Genomic DNA, 17,985 nt, shown 5'->3' with positions numbered 1-17,985 from the left:
CAACGTCTATGAGCGTGCTTCATTTACACAGAACTGGAAAATCCCTTTAAAGGCCATTGTTGTGTTAACCTGCTCTTTTTTAGCCACACATTTACATATTTGAAATTTGGAAGAAAAAAAAACACACATCATTTATTTAATAATTTGATATTCATTACACGAAGCAGAGAAGGAATGTTGCTTCACGATATGACCACTAGGTGTCAGTATTTCTGCACGTCTGTTATCCCCGCTCCGCGGTGTGAGGTGAAAAGTCGTGATTTACATTCAATGGGGATTTATTTTATCTTTTATATAAAATTTATTATATCACCATTGAACCCTCACAATATTTGTGTTAAAGGAACACTATCCTTACAGATTATTTTTATCTCTGATCACTGCGCAGTTAAATGCAATCTATTGCTCGCAGTTATCACCCACTTACCCACTGACGGTCATAAAAACGCCAGCTTTGACTTCCAGTTCCGGCCCCAGTGATGTAGGAGTGTGGCACAGGACGCTCAGTGCCAATCCAAACCCATCCTCTACTTACCGCATACATCTCGCCCTGTCTCCCGTACCGGAGGGACCCGGACCCGAATCTGCCATGGATCAAGGCTGTATGGATCGTTTTCTAATGAAGAAGGACGCAAAGAACTCTGCAGGGACCAGCCACTCTAAATCAGCGAGACTCACCAAGATGGCGCTGCCTTCCCCGACGGCCTCGCAGACCTCACTACTGGAGAACCAAGCAGACTCTGGACCGTCAGACCAGGAGGACTCACAGCAGGCACCAGTAGACTATAAGAAACTAGCTGGACTGGTAGCCCGGCACATGGCCCCAGGTATCTCAGAGACCCTGGCCCACACAGTGGCAAGCACATTGCAGAGCCTGCAGAAAGAGATGCAGGAACAGGGCCAGGGCCAGCAGGAACAGAACTAGAACGCGGGGTCTTTACGGCAGACACTGATACAGAATATGCACGTATAAAAGGTGCAAGACACCTGAAAAGAGAATCAGGCATTGTGGTCAAAGGTGGATGACCTAGAAAATAGGTCTCGCCGTAACAATTTAAGGAACCTGAACATACCGGAATCAGTACCACAATCGGAACTGCGCCATGTGTGTGATACAATGCTGCCTTCATTGCTGGGCCTGGACTATGCAAGTTGAGTGTAGCGGGCTCACCGGGTGTGGCCATACCGCCTGCAGGCCACGAGATAGAGTTACAGGTGGCTCTGCCCATACTTTCCAACAAACCCGAATGTTTCACGGCTACCTCCTAATAAACCAGTCACAGCGGTGCACAATCCTTAAAGTACAGTCATCCAAATCTTCCAAAACAAGACGAAGAAATAGGCAGCACTCACCACCGGTTCTTTTCTTCTTTTATTTCAGAATATCAAATTCCAAAACGGCTGGGTTGCAGTTAGCCAATTTCACAGACAGCGGCGACGGACGTTTCGCGCACAAAAAGTCGCGCTTCCTCAGGCCGCTACGTCAGCACGTATCTACGTGCTGGCCTCTTATACTATGCATCCAGTTGTCATAGAAACCATAAACAACCAAAACACACCAGGTATAAGGGTCAATTAAGAACAACGAACAAACACAAGTGCGCTATTAAGAAAAACACATTTAAATAATTTCGGTCGTTCAGACCTAGCGCTAACTTCAGACCTAACTGACCTAGCGCTAACTTCAGACCTAACGGACCTAGCGCTAACTTCAGACCTAACGGACCTAGCGCTAACTTCAGACCTAACGGACCTAGTGCTAACTTCAGACCTAACGGACCTAGTGCTAACTTCAGACCTAGCTGACCTAGCGCTAACTTCAGACCTAACGGACCTAGCGCTAACTTCAGACCTAACGGACCTAGCGCTAACTTCAGACCTAACGGACCTAGTGCTAACTTCAGACCTAACGGACCTAGTGCTAACTTCAGACCTAGCTGACCTAGCGCTAACTTCAGACCTAACTGACCTAGCGCTAACTTCAGACCTAACGGACCTAGTGCTAACTTCAGACCTAACGGACCTAGCGCTAACTTCAGACCTAACGGACCTAGTGCTAACTTCAGACCTAACGGACCTAGTGCTAACTTCAGACCTAACGGACCTAGTGCTAACTTCAGACCTAACGGACCTAGTGCTAACTTCAGACCTACAATTTTCTATATCCTTGTTCGCTATTGATGCGCCTTAATCTAATAAATTGCCCATATGGCACAGATTTTTTCACAGCATAGGGGTGAATACTGTCGTGGTGTAGTAGAGAGTTGGTTGCCGTGGGCTTAAGGTACCCCTCCGTGACCAACTCTCCACCACATACCACAACAGAAACATCCAGAAATTCTAGGCGCAAACCCCCAAACTTCATCGTGAATTTCATAGCCATGCAAATTTTTATCATTCAGGTGCTGTACAAACGCCTCGCACAGTGTCTCAGTTCCGGACCAAACTATAAAAATATCGTCCACAAACCGGAGAAACTATTTAATGTACTTCAAGTACGGATTACTGGTTGTTGAAAATACATTTAAATCTTCTAGCCTCAGTAGATATATATTCGCAAACGTGTACGAGACCGGAGTCAACATCGCCCTGCCAACTTTTTGTCTTCACCAGTTCATTCCAAACTTGAAGACATTGTTGTCCAAAATTAACATCAGTGCCTCCTGCACAAAATCACAATACAAGGAGCTTTTCCCTAAATGTTTTACGACATCAATAACTGCTGTTACTCCTCCAACATGCGGTAGACGTGTATATAAATTCTCCACATCCAGGGACACAAATTGATACCCCTCCTGCCATTGAAATTGCCTCAAAGACAGAAGTAAATCATTGGTGTCCCTGATGTAGGCTGGAGCACTACTTAATATTGGTCTTAGCAACCAGTCGACGTATTTGGATAGTGGTTCTGTCACTGAGCCAATCCCTGCCACTGTAGGGCGGTCTGGGGGATGGCTCAGTGACTTATGAATTTTTGGAATGAAATACCATGACTGTTTCGTAGGATAAGCAGGCACAAATTTTTTCAAGAGCTTATTTGGGAGGAAGCCCATAGTAACATATTTAAACAATAGATTTTTCAAATCCCTCTGGATATTTTCTATTGGATCTTGCTTCAAAGCTTCATACGTCTCTTCATCACCCAGCTGTCTAAGAGCCTCTAATACATAATAATCCCTGGTCATAAGGACCACGTTGCCATCCCCTTGTCAGCCGGCTTTACAATAATACCATGCAATCTAATCCAATCCAGGGCTTTTCTTTCCCCTCTTGTAATAGTCTCCTGTGCCAGTGGGTATAAAATAGCCCGTACTTCATGTAAAACCTGCTGGTGGAGAATCAATATTACTGCCGGCTGGCATAGGGGAACAAAACGTGGATCCAATACCTCCTGAAAAATATCCCATGTCTGTTACAATGGAACTACCGTAATTAGCTCCAGTAAGGACCACCACCTGCAGGGCCCTCTGAAGGAGGTTGAGGCCTCGGGGAATAAAGTCATTGGGAGACCACGCCAGGTGATGGTTCGATATTTAGACTACACTGACAAAACAGCTAAACTAAAGCATACCAGTAGCGCAAGACCGCGGCGATTTTATTTAACGATCGGATTCTGCTTTTCGTTGACTGCTCAGCAGAGGTTACCAAGAAAAGAATAGCTTTTTCAACCATGTGCTCAGCTCTGTTCAAAAAGCGAGGGAGATTCTCGGTCCAAATGCCAATGACTCATGTGATGCCATTCCAGGTGTTTCCAACTTTTGATTCTCCAGCATGCGGATAGTCATCTGGAACGTGAAGAGATTGAGATCTCCACAAAAGCGCACCCTGGTCTTGCGACATTTAAAGCGAGTAAAGGCGGACATTGCAATGCTCCAGGAGACTCATCTAACTAGGGATGATTTTGTGCGTATGCAAAAGTTGTGGGTGGGAAAGGTGTTGGGATCTCCGGCGATTCAGGGTAAAGTGGGAGTGCTAATCCTCTTGCACAAACGTGCGCAATTACAGGTACTAGGGGAGGACCGTACGGTAAAGGTGCTAATACCTACCCTTATGGGGAACATCACTCTCTATAACCTGTACGGCCCCAACGGTTCTAACCAATCCTTCTTTTCTATGGTAACAAGGCGGTAAACGGCAAAACCGATCCCCGTTAAAATGGTAGGAGGTGACTTGAACACCGTACTTCATGCCAGGGAAGATAGAAGAGGAATCCTATGGGCCAATATGGTACAGAGGGCAAGGGACACAGTTCTACCTACCTTCTTGGCCACTAATCATCTGATAGATATTTGGAGGAGGGAGCACCCAGACACTAAAGAATATACTCACTACTCTCATGCAGCAAATTCTTGGTCGAGGATAGACTATTTGCTTACCAGCTCTCAGCTGGAAAGAAGGGTAGCATCTGCTGCTATAGAGGATTTGGTCATCTCTGATCACGCCCCTGTGAGTAGCGACCTGTAGGACCAGGTTCCCAGTGGCGCAGAATTTATATGGCGTTTTTTACTGGGTGGCTATATGAAGATGTGGAGTTTTGTGAGATCCTACGGGGATGGTGGATGGAATACGCTTCTGACAATGCAGCTCATGATAGTCAGACGGCCTTGTTCTGGGAAACCTCTAAAGTGGTCCTGCAAGGTCGTCTGATATCCTATGCAGGGCACAAATGTAAAACGCAGGCTAGTACTACACTAAGGGAAGCATATACAAGATTCACAAATGACCCTACACCGGCTCACAAAACATTTTTGGGTCACGGCAAGGGCGACATTCGAACAGATCCTGACAGATAAAGAACAGTATACGGGCTCTATCAGAAACGCTAAATACTTTCGGTTCGGGAACAAGATGGGTAAGCTGATGTCCCATTTGGCAAAGGGAGCACTAGGCAGGAAACCAGTGACCAGCCTGAGGTCGGAGGGGGGGGGGGGGGGGGGGTCACTGGACCTCTAACACTAAGGAGATTAATCACATTTTTCACTCTTAATTTCAGGCCCTCTACTTAGGAGACTCTTGACTCACAGAGGGCGGCTGGATTCTTGGAACGTCTCAACTTTCCGAAACTCTCTCCCAAGCAGGAGGCATCCCTGAACAAACTGATCACATTGATGGAGGTACAGGGGGTGATTAAGGCGCTACCTGCGGGCAAGGCACTGTGTCCAGATGGGTTCTCAGGGGAGTATTATAAGATCTTGAAGGAGCAGATTACCCCCAGTTTGGTGAATTGGTATAATGACTTGTTACAGGGCCAGCCCCTCTCAGACACGGCTAATCTGGCACATATCCAGCTGTTGCCAAAACCAGATAAAGACTTAACGTCCCCAGGGTCTTACCGCCCACTATCTTTAATCAATGTGGACGGAAAGATAGTATCTAAGTTAATAGCAAATCGTCTTGCCCCTATTCTCCCCTTCCTAGTGGGATCTCACCAAGTGGGCTTTGTGCAGGGACGGTCTTCACTAGTCAACATCAGAAAGGTATTGACTGTGTTAGATAAAGTGAGAGTGCGCCCAGGGTGTCACTCCTGACCATCCCTGCTTACGCTGGACGTGGAAAAAGGTTTTGACAACTCCTTTGTTTAAAGGTCAATTTCATGACAGTGGAACTTTCAGTCTCTTTATCAAGGAACCATATCAGATATTTGGGAATATTGGTGGGTAAGATGCCAGAATCTCTTTACCACTTCAATTACCCCCCTTTAATTAGGAAGATAGTGAGGGAACTTAAAGGCTGGAGTAACTTACTATTATCATTCTTGGGGAGAATCTATTTAGTTAGAATGATATCCTTCACCCGACTGCTACATCTGCTTCAGACAATTCCTCTACTCCTCATGCATAAAGATGTATCCAGCCTACAAAAGGCGTTTTTGGCCTTTATATGGAGACGAAAAAGACCCTTCATTTCTATGGCAAAGTTGTCCTTTCCAAAATCTCAGGGCGGCATTAGCTATCCTCATTGCAGGGGTTACAATCTGGCATGCCTTATGAGACATGTCTCAGACTGGTTAGGTCACACCAATACACATTCCAGTTATAGCCTAGAGAGTAAACTTGCAAGGTCATGGGATCTGGCTTCCGTTTTTCACCTTCCTTACTCGGAACTCCCAAGAGACATTAAGCAATGTCTAGTCCTAAAGGATACTATAGCAGCATGGAAGGAGGTCCGGCGTCGACTTAAAGTGTCATATCAGATCTCTAAGTACTTGCCTGTCATGTTCCCTCCTGACTGGTGTTAGGAGATCAGAGAGACTGGCTGAGCGTGGAGGAATCTAACTGCCTCCTTGATATCTCTTCATTCAGTGTTAATAGGGTTAATGACGACTTCCCTTTTCTCCGCTGTTGCTCAGTGGTCATCACTTCTAACCTTTATAGTCTGACCCCACCCTTCTGACTATGCGGTATATAGCTTCATTTGGGTTTGGCTGAGCTGGTGTGAGGTGTCTCTGGTTTTCCTGTTCTTCCATCTCTACAGAAGTTAAGTGTCGCGTTTGTTTGTATTTGTTATATTCCCTGTTGTATCTGGGCCTGAGACAGAGACTTCCAGTACAGTGGAGGGAATCTCACTTTCGTTTCATACATAGGGCTATATATGCCTTTAATATTCCGCCACATCCAGCAGCCCCACACCGATTGGTAGCATGCCCTAAATGTTCTCTCTCAGCAGCGGACTTAAACCACTGCATTTGGCAGTGCCCCTCAAGCATTACCTTCTGGACAAACATAATAGCTTATATCCAAGAAATCTGGGATGTTGAATTACCATTAACACCCCAGGTCCTACTGTTTTACGTGGCCCCTGAGGCTGGTCCGTTCCCGTAAATTGTGGTGGCGGTGCTTCTGGTGGCAAAGCAAACGTTGCTTCAGTTCTGGTTAAGGCCTAAAGTTTCCACGGTACATGAGGTGACCAACTAATTGGCTTTATATATGCATCATCACAGAACAGATGCCCTGCAACATAAGGTTACCAAAATGGCCCCCTTTTTCAAAACATGGAAGAAGTTTATAATAGCTTCTCACAATTTAGTTGCTCAGTTGCAATTTAGTCGTGTTCGACTTTTTGCGACCCCATGGACCACAGCACATCAGGCCCCTCTATCTTCTACTGTCTCTCGAAGCTTGCCTAAGCTCATGTTTGTTGCTTCCATGATACTGTCCAGCCATCTCATTCTCTGCCGTCCCCTTCTCCTTTTGCCTTCGATCTTTCCCCGCATCAAAGTCTTTCCCAGCATCAGGCTTCTCACAATAGGGAAGCCATTAACCTTATTGTGACACCGTTTAAATTTACGGAATGGTACCTAAAGGCTGATATAGGGGGAAGGTTGGGTGCTTTAAAAGTGTGTTGATCTTCCTGGAGACACATGAATGGCGATCTATTAGAGTGTTGATGGTATGAGATCACTGGCACTTGGGCTGGGGGGAGGGAGTAGGGAGGGGTCTAATGGGGGAGGTGAATGTTATTTGTCAATCTGTGGATACTGGTTCTGATATGGACAGCGAAAAGCTAGTCCACATGTCTATGTTATTATGTGATATATGTAAAAATCAATACAAAAAACTCCCCCCAAAAAAACGCCAGCTTTTATGATAAATACTTCCTCTCACATGTCTCCAGAGCTGAGAACCTCCAGTAATATTCACATACAGTACATACTGTAGGTGTACATCGTATTATCGTACAGGTCCACAATTCAGTGTTGATGATTTCTTTATACATACCGACCAGTCATGACATTACAACCACCTGCCTAATATTGTGTAGGCCCCCCTCTCTGATCGGTTGAGGCATGGACTCCACAAGACCTCTGAGGTGTCCTATCGTATCTGACACTAAGACATTAGCCGTAGATCATCTGTGTTCTGTAAGTTGCTTGATGTGGCCTTCATGGATCACATTGAGACATGGGGAGGTCAAGTCACCACCTTGAACTACTTGTCATGTTCCTCATTCCTGGACAGTGTTTGCAGAGTGGCAGGAGCGTTATCCGGGTGAAAGAAGCCACTGCCTTTAGCGGGCACTGATTCCATGAATGGGAGTACTTGTCTGTACAATGGTTACTTAGGTGGTACATGTCCCATCCACATGATGCCAGGACCCAAGGTTTCTCACCAGAACATTGTCCAGAGCATCACACTGCCTCCACTGCTCGTCTTCTTCCCATAGTGGATCCATCTTCCCCCACACACCCAGCTGTTCACATGATGTAACATGATTCATCAGACCAGGCTACCTTCTACCATTCCTCCATGGTCCAGTTCTGATTGCCACATGTCCGTCATAGGCGCCTCCTCTGGGCTATGTATGTATACCATGAGCCTTGGGTGTCCATGACTTGTCACTGGTTCACCGGTGGTCCTTCCTTGGATCACTTTTGGTGGGTATTAACCACTACATATTCAGAACACCCCACAGGACCTTCAATTTTGGAGATGCTCTGACTCTACTAGACATAACAATTTGGCTCCAAGATCCTTACACTTGTCCATTTTTCCTGGTTCCAACACATAAACTGACTGTTCGCTGCCCTAAAGCGGGTTTTAGGTTTTAAAGAGTCACCGTACTTTCACACGATAGAGAATGGTGTAATTACCAAATTTCTGATTCAATTCATTTAAAAAATATCCCTGCATCCACCTGACAAAAAGCTGTAAAGGCATGGCCACTAGGGGTATCTCTTCCATCTAAGTTGCAGTCCACTGCCTGCTGTCAGGCAAGATCCATCCCTAGTAACAGAGACACAAAAGAACGCTGAGAGCGTTGAAAACTGTCAGGAACGCTTAAAGGGGTGGTCACAACAAGACAACCCCTTCTCTAAAAACAGACCCATGATCCTCTGATCACCACAGGCCCAGTTCCTTGAACCCCTGGCAATCAGGTGAAGAAATTCTGTCCAGTACCCACAGTAGGAAAAATATGGCATTAGGCAACCCTCATACAAATTAATTATTTTCAATGGGCAAAGGAAAAAGCTGCAGGAAGAAATCAGGCATGTAAAATCCAACAAGCCCCAACATCTGCTGTCAGTGAGGAGTCAGGGGACCCCCAATCATATTATTTAGTTGGTCGATCCTGTTAAAACGAGCAGGTTCGGCTGACATTTATCGAGTGTGTGACCACCTTTAGAGGGAGGTCCAGACTTACCCCCTTTCCACCATGACCTACCAGAGCATATGGCCTCCTAGACACACACACTTGGTACCTAAACTTATGGATAGGCAACTGAACAAGATGTAGCTACATTCCCTTGTTGATAGACTGGGCAGTGTTGTTTAGGTACTATATTTGGGCACTTAATGGTACAACATAAGGAGGACAGCGTCCATAGTAGTTAACGCACAGGGCTCCATAAATCCAGAGCTGCAAATTGGAAATCTGATCTAAGAAACCAAGTTGAAACATCTGTCCAGTCATGACCTCAGAAAGGATATGCAAGTCAGGACCTATAAGTGTTGCTCACCTACTACTTCTTTTCTTCAGGGCTTGCTTACTGGCTGCTTTTTAGCTCATCTCCAATAGGGCAGAGCTGTGATCTGTGACTATATCTTAGCTACAGTGCTTACAGGAAGTAGGAGAAAGTCTGAGACACACCCCCTGCCTCATCATTGGTTCTGGATACAGCTCTGTCCCTCCCCCTGAAGCTCTGCTTCCTCTGATTGGCTGCTGTGTATCAACACAAATTGTCACAAGCTCAGCAGGAGGTCTGAGCCTGGACAGCGGATTCCTAATACAGGGAGGGGAGAATATCTATAATGTACGAATTATAAACCACCAGTGAGAGCGAGTGCCTGGAGGGCGGCTTTATAGCTCACCACAAGAGCTCCAGAACGTGTGATTAATTTTATTTTCCATCACATTGCACAAAGACATGGAGGATTCTTCTTATTCCTCACATAATTAGTCCCAGCTTTGTTTTCCTATTATGTTAGGAAATCATCTTATAATTTACCTTTTTTTTTTTCCTGCAGCTGAGTCAACATTTAGATCCTCTGCCATGGTATTAATATGCAGATGACACAGTTTTCTTGAGGTCACCCTCCGTGGCTTTGTGAATTTGTATGAAAGCAGAATGTTTGTAAGAATGTTAATTAATAGCGAATAGGATGTGGGACTCATTAACATAAATCAAGTCACATAGAGTTGGCATCCTCTGCCATACAAAGGTTACTGCAGGTTACAGACAAGATTTGTCTCCCTGCAGGGGGCAGCAGAGAGCAGTAGAAAAAAAAAAAAACATCTTTTCTACCCGTTATCTTAATTATAATTACTTGTAGTGTACGAACAGCAGTTTTTAGGAATGGGACCCACAGATTTACTAATACTGTTAAACATGTAGTCAGCATAAAACAGCAACAGGGCTGTCAGAAATCACACAACACTCACTCTCCTTCTTTAGACCGCCTCTTGGGTGCTATAATTTAGACCAGTATTTTGCACCAAAAAAAAGTGGGGTATGCCAGTAACAACTCGACGCAGTCCTCTTTAATAGACACTTTAGAAAAGTCTCAAGCAAAGCTTACAAATCTATACTTTTCAGAAAATGTATAGTAAATTTATTGTCTGCTTAAAGGAACGCTAAACACAAAAAATTCATAAAACTATAAAATGTAAAAAAAAATCCCAGCACTTTTTTCCTTAATTTGCTCATTTGCTTTAAAACTTCTCCGTCCTCATCAATGTCTTATCTTTGGCTGTAAGACAGCTGGCTGCAGCAGGAGCCTCCACCGTTCTGCTCTGCCAGCAGTAGGACATACACATCATCAAGCCTAGGCCTCTTTAATTGGGCAAGGCAGTCATTCTAGGAATGGCAGCATGGTGGCCAGTGGTTAGCACTGGGGTCTGGCAAAACTGGGGTCCTGCACTTGGATCTAACCACATGCACTATTTGCGAAAAGTTTGTATGTTCTACCCAGTGGTTTGGTTTATTCCACCACTCCAAAAATCAGAATTTAGATTGTGGCTCCTACGATCTTGTTTTAATTCACTTTAGTACATCGTGATTTTGAATAAAGGTAAGATTTGAATGATTTTTAAGAATCCCCTCGTCAGTAAAGTTTTTGAAAGTATACATCCCACATTTTAGCCTATTTGATTTCCCTCACTAAACTCCCATTTATTATAGATATCACATCAGCAAGGAGCACTTCACAGAATTATCGGTCAGGGATCACTGCTTATAAAAATATAAGATAAAAATATGATTATAAATCCCTTCGGAATTCAGCAAGTACACAAGTCTTGTGTAGGAACCAAAATAAATATGTACGGCTTGTGTTAGACCTGTCTAGGTTTATCTTGGCAAGGATTACGCCAAAGAATCAATAAGAAGTGTATATTTAAGCTAAGAAAATGAAGAAAAAAGTTTAAAAAATAAAGTTTAATATGAGATTTAAAAATAATGTAGGCTCTAGTGAGATAAACTTAAAGTATCTTCCCACAATATTTGCTGTTGACTTAGGTTCTGGGAAGGACAATCAAGTCGTATGAAACTGGACAAAGAGGCAAGTTTCCACAGTTTGTCCTGTCCATGATCTCTCATGAAGACATTTGATTGACAACTGTAGATCATACTAGAGATACAGCAAGAGGACACAACGCTCAAGGACCAAAAGCTAGGAATCCTGGAAGAACGGGTGGAGTTTAGAGCAACGAAGGAGCAACGAAGAATGAGGAGAAATAATCTGATGGAAAAGGGAGATCAGTTACGTTAGTCACACTCAATGCCATTTTGTTTGGCCCGTTGAGAAGTATGAGCTGAGAGATGATTGTGCATGGGGAGCATTGAGCATTCCCAGATAAGTCTGCACTAGATCATCTGAAAATGCATTGAAACCCTGTGACTTATTCCCCTTTTACCACTGAAATAGACCGGCCAAGTGTATGTCATGGTGGCACTGGGGAAATAGCTGTCAAATGACAGAATGGGTTAGCAGGAGAAATCAGGTGAAGGTGAGAAATGGGAAAAATACTATATAATCAGGAGTCAGTATATAGTTTTCTTCTGGAGGAGAGCTGTATCTCTAGTGCTACCTATAGATGGCTACTCGAAGTCAGGGTGACCCACCTCAGCTAGTGATTGGCTGAATGGTTATTTCCTGTGTGTCAAGATGGACCAGGAAGAACCAAACCAAAGTGACCCAGAACCGTTAGGGCAGGATCGGCAGAGGATCAATGGGTTAAGTATCAATTCTTTTGCATTTTTTATTCCATTCTGGCTGGACAACCCCTAAAGAGCTTTGAAACATGACTTGGAGTATCATTAAACCAGAGGCACCAGAATGTAGACAGTGCTGTGCCAGAATTATCGCTCATCATCAGTACAGAGCACCTGCCAATTGGATTTTCTCAAGGAGAACCAGTACTTTCTGAGATTAAACAATGGCCATTAAAAATGAGTGGGTGTCTACGTAGGACATGGGAGGCTCGCCAGAGATAGCTTCTGCATATATTTGACTCTTCACTGTGGTTCATAGTGGGGGGTCCCGAGTAGAGGGGGCCCACCGCTAATGACATAACGTCACAATAAGTCATATAGACAAGGCTTGCTGCACGATGTATGATCATAACTTTGAGGTTTGGTTGAGTACCTACCAACTGGATCTCCAAAAGGTGGACTCAAGGGAAATAGTGGAGGGAGTCTCGCATACTACTCAAGAGAGGGAATTGTAGGAAAATGTGAGTGGGCTAAATAAAGTTCTAAATGCCATCACAAAGAATGTGAAACAGGACAACAGGACAAATATTTGATCCACCTCCATGAATATCACAATCTCAATAGGTTTATAAAGAATAACAATTCAGCAGCAGCTGAAAATTTCATCTTGAAAATATTCACATTATGGGAATTCGACGTGAATATTTAAAAACTGGCCAATTTATACGAGAAAACCAGGCAGAACGGAACATAATATTCAGTTAATTTCCTTGGCTTGTGTTTTTCAGGCGGGATATTTTGACATGTGATCTTCTGGATGATGTGTAGACGGAACATCTGCAGCCATCCTTTGTGTGATTTCTATGCTCCCAGCTCTCATGCTATGTTGCCTTTGACATCCCCGGCTTTACAGGTCTCTTTCTGGCGTTGTTGTTAATACAGAATGATAATATCTCAGCATATTTCTGCTTCCTTTCTATCAAACTGTATGAACAGATGTGGCAGGAAATGAAACTTAGAAACAAGAGGACATAATAAAACGATGAGGGTTTTCTTTGGCGCTGGCAACTGGTAATTAATTTCATGCTAGTCTCAGTTTCTTCGTTTTAATTCATTCTTAATTACTTGCATACTTTACACGTTTCTCTAATGTTCTTATGAGATATTATTGCTGATTTTTGGTTCGGTCATGACAGAGATGTTTTATTTTAGTGATGTCTGTGGTGATGGAATTTTATTCCTGACCAGATCCCCCATCTGTCCCTAATTCGGCAAACCACAATTCCCCATACTTTCTATTGGAAACAGACATACATCCATATTTTATTAATTTTTTGTCACAAGGACTTCCTAGGGGTGTGAGGTCCTTATGGGTGTTCCTCTTAGCGGAAGGTGTGGGGTAGCCACCAAGTTCTTCTTTCTCCTGAAACCAGGCTCCTCGTTAAGGGAAAGTCAAACCCTGACTCCAAGCTCTCAGTGTTGCTTGGAGTGACACATTAAGCAGATGCAAAAGCCCAGAGGGGTCTCGGCCCAAGAGGAGACTGCTTGTTACTGACCCTGGCAGGGTCCTCTGGATCAAGACGTTAAAAAATTCAGGGCCAGTCCAACCCTGACTGACAGTACAGGCACTGTTCTGTGGCTGGTACTTTTGTATGAGTAGTACTAGAAATGATGATATCATATAGGCACACAGATGTCAGATGTGTTTGGAACAAATCTATAGACACATATGAAAGGACACTGACAGAATGGAAATTGTTATTTAACTGATACTACTTTATAGACTTTATTCTGCTTGTTTGCCCCACTGAACGGTATTGATATGGCAGAAACTACTTTATAAACCCTGATATGTGATTAGAATAACTGTATGGGTTTTATATTTCTAGAACAGTAACATTTAAGTGGTTATTATAATAAGAACGTTACAAAAAGAAACAAGGGCTTCATTACTATGTGGCTAATACAACTGTACGGACATTACTATGTGGCTGATACAACTGTACAGACATTACATAGAAACATAGAATGTGTCGGCAGATAAGAACCATTTGGCCCATCTAGTCTGCCCAATATACTGAGTACTATGGATAGCCCCTGGCCGTATCTTATATGAAGGATGGCCTTATGCCTATCCCATGCATGCTTACACTCCTTCACTGTATTTGCAGCTACCACTTCTGCAGGAAGGCTATTCCATGCATCCACTACTCTCTCAGTAAAGTAATACTTCCTGATATTACTTTTAAACCTTTGCCCCTCTAATTTAAAACTATGTCCTCTTGTAGCAGTTTTTCTTCTTTTAAATATTCTCTCCTCTTTTACCTTGTTGATTCCCTTTATGTATTTAGCAGTTTCTATCATATCCCCTCTGTCTCTTCTTTCTTCCAAGCTCTACATGTTAAGGTCCTTTAATCCTGTGGCTGATACAACTGTACGGACATTACTATGTGGCTGATACAACTGTACAGACATTACTATGTGGCTGATACAACTGTACGGACATTACTATGTGGCTGATACAACTGTACGGTCATTACTATGTGGCTGATACAACTGTACGGTCATTACTATGTGGCTGATACAACTGTACCGACATTACTATGTGGTTGATACAACTGTACGGTCATTACTATGTGGCTGATACAACTGTACAGACATTACTATGTGTCTGATACAACTGTACGGTCATTACTATGTGTCTGATACAACTGTACGGTCATTACTATGTGGTTGATACAACTGTACGGTCATTACTATGTGGCTGATACAACTGTACGGACATTACTATGTGGCTGATACAACTGTACCGACATTACTATGTGGCTGATACAACTGTACAGACATTACTATGTGGCTGATACAACTGTACAGACATTACTATGTGGCTGATACAACTGTACCGACATTACTATGTGGCTGATACAACTGTACGGACATTACTATGTGGCTGATACAACTGTACAGACATTACTATGTGTCTGATACAACTGTACGGTCATTACTATGTGTCTGATACAACTGTACGGTCATTACTATGTGGCTGATACAACTGTACGGTCATTACTATGTGGCTGATACAACTGTACGGTCATTACTATGTGGCTGATACAACTGTACAGCCATTACTATGTGGCTGATACAACTGTACCGACATTACTATGTGGCTGATACAACTGTACGGACATTACTATGTGGCTGATACAACTGTACGGACATTACTATGTGGCTGATACAACTGTACGGACATTACTATGTGGCTGATACAACTGTACGGACATTACTATGTGGCTGATACAACTGTACAGACATTACTATGTGGCTGATACAACTGTACGGACATTACTATGTGGCTGATACAACTGTACGGACATTACTATGTGGCTGATACAACTGTAAGGACATTACTATGTGGCTGATACAACTGTACGGACATTACTATGTGGCTGATACAACTGTACGGACATTACTATGTGGCTGATACAACTGTACGGTCATTACTATGTGGCTGATACAACTGTACGGTCATTACTATGTGGCTGATACAACTGTACGGACATTACTATGTGGCTGATACAACTGTACGGACATTACTATGTGTCTGATACAACTGTACGGACATTACTATGTGGCTGATACAACTGTACAGCCATTACTATGTGGCTGATACAACTGTACCGACATTACTATGTGGCTGATACAACTGTACGGACATTACTATGTGGCTGATACAACTGTACGGACATTACTATGTGGCTGATACAACTGTACGGACATTACTATGTGGCTGATACAACTGTACGGACATTACTATGTGGCTGATACAACTGTACAGACATTACTATGTGGCTGATACAACTGTACGGACATTACTATGTGGCTGATACAACTGTACGGACATTACTATGTGGCTGATACAACTGTACGGACATTACTATGTGGCTGATACAACTGTACGGACATTACTATGTGGCTGATACAACTGTACGGACATTACTATGTGGCTGATACAACTGTACGGACATTACTATGTGGATGATACAACTGTACCGTCATTACTATGTGGCTGATACAACTGTACGGTCATTACTATGTGGATGATACAACTGTACCGTCATTACTATGTGGCTGATACAACTGTACCGACATTACTATGTGTCTGATACAACTGTACGGACATTACTATGTGGCTGATACAACTGTACGGTCATTACTATGTGGCTGATACAACTGTACGGTCATTACTATGTGGCTGATACAACTGTACCGACATTACTATGTGTCTGATACAACTGTACGGACATTACTATGTGGCTGATACAACTGTACGGACATTACTATGTGGCTGATACAACTGTACGGAAATTACTATGTGGCTGATACAACTGTACCGACATTACTATGTGTCTGATACAACTGTACGGACATTACTATGTGGCTGATACAACTGTACCGTCATTACTATGTGGCTGATACAACTGTACGGAAATTACTATGTGGCTGATACAACTGTACCGTCATTACTATGTGGTTGCATTTATTTATTTTTTGCACAGGCACAATAGTAAATCTGGATCAAAGTGCTACATGTTGGTCTTTTGCATAGACTCACTGTGTTACTGAGCCTTCCAGAGGGAGCAGTAGAGTAGAAATCTCTCAATAGCAAAGCTGAAGTCTTTCCCATCTGGCCTGTCAGGAGCAGAGAGTGACAGACTTCCATCACCTCCTGTATCTAATTACAGCAGATACCTCAGTGTAAATGTCAGATGCCTGAGGCTTCACATTCCCAACATTAGGTCTACAATGGTGAAAGCGCACTGCATCCTTATATTCATATGACTCTTGGCAAAATCTTAGCATTTTCAACGTCACCATAGTAGTACAAGCCCAAGTGGCTGTGTTAAAATGGCAATCATGGTGCCCCAATAACAGTGCCAAACAGTAGGCGTGAGCCTATATGTACAAACCAACATACCCCCCAATAGTGTCAGACCCAATAAATAACCCCCAACAGTGTCAGACCCAATAAATAACCCCCAACAGTGTCAGGCCCAGTACACACCCCCCAACAGTGTCAGGCCCAGTACACCCCCCCCAACAGTGTCAGCCCCAGTATATACCTCCCACAGTGTCATCCCCAATAAATAACCTCCTAATAGGGTCCTCCACAGTGCCCTCCTAACACGGTCCACCATAATGCCCTCCTAACACGGTCCGCCACAGTACATACCTCCTAACAGGGTCCGCCATAGTACCCTTCTAACAGTATCTACCACAGTTGGTCACATTGTTTCACTTATTAATGGTGACAAATAGTAACATGAAGGAGGTGGTCACAACTCCGCCCCTTACAGTAATAGGTCAGCACTTTTCTTTTTCTTAAAGAATTTTATTCTTACCTTGAATATCATCGTTGAAGGTGCAATATTTATTGCGGTATTTGTTGAGCAGCCGGAAGGCATTGGAATTTGCAAAATCTTCAAACTGGATCAAGCAATTCATTCCGTATCTGTAAGAAGAAATAAAGCCACTGCTATTTACATACATCACAAATGTGGTGTGGGGGTCATTGTGCTGAATTTTATCGTGACACAGCGACACTCATGTCCATTGGCTGCATCTGGTATAGCAGCTCAGCTCCATTAAAGTGAATGTGGCTGAGCTGCTATCCCAAAAACAGCCTATGAACAAGAGGGGCGCTGCTCCTGGAAAAAAAATAACTTTTTCTAATCTAATACAAAATACTTTTTTAAAATACTTTTAAAATTTGAGAATATGTAGTGCCAGTTTTTGTAAACTATATTCGGGCCAGGTAGAGACATAATAGCTTGGGG

At 43.4% G+C, this 17,985-nt stretch overlaps 1 protein-coding gene across 3 annotated transcripts in view; it reads right to left on the bottom strand.

Annotated features, from left to right (window-relative positions):
* ME3 (malic enzyme 3) overlaps positions 1 to 17,985 on the bottom strand; it is a 163,139-nt gene that overhangs the window by 22,456 nt on the left and 122,698 nt on the right. For all 3 annotated transcript variants that reach the window (XM_040426369.1, XM_040426371.1, XM_040426370.1), the window contains exon 8: positions 17,551 to 17,660. In XM_040426369.1, the coding sequence (XP_040282303.1) occupies positions 17,551 to 17,660 (110 nt within the window). The remainder of the gene's footprint in view (positions 1 to 17,550; positions 17,661 to 17,985) is intronic.

Source organism: Bufo bufo, chromosome 3 (assembly GCF_905171765.1).
Source record: "Bufo bufo chromosome 3, aBufBuf1.1, whole genome shotgun sequence".
Lineage (NCBI taxonomy): Eukaryota > Metazoa > Chordata > Amphibia > Anura > Bufonidae > Bufo > Bufo bufo.
Note: the sequence above shows the minus strand (reverse complement) of the source record. Positions and strands in the feature narration are given on the sequence as shown.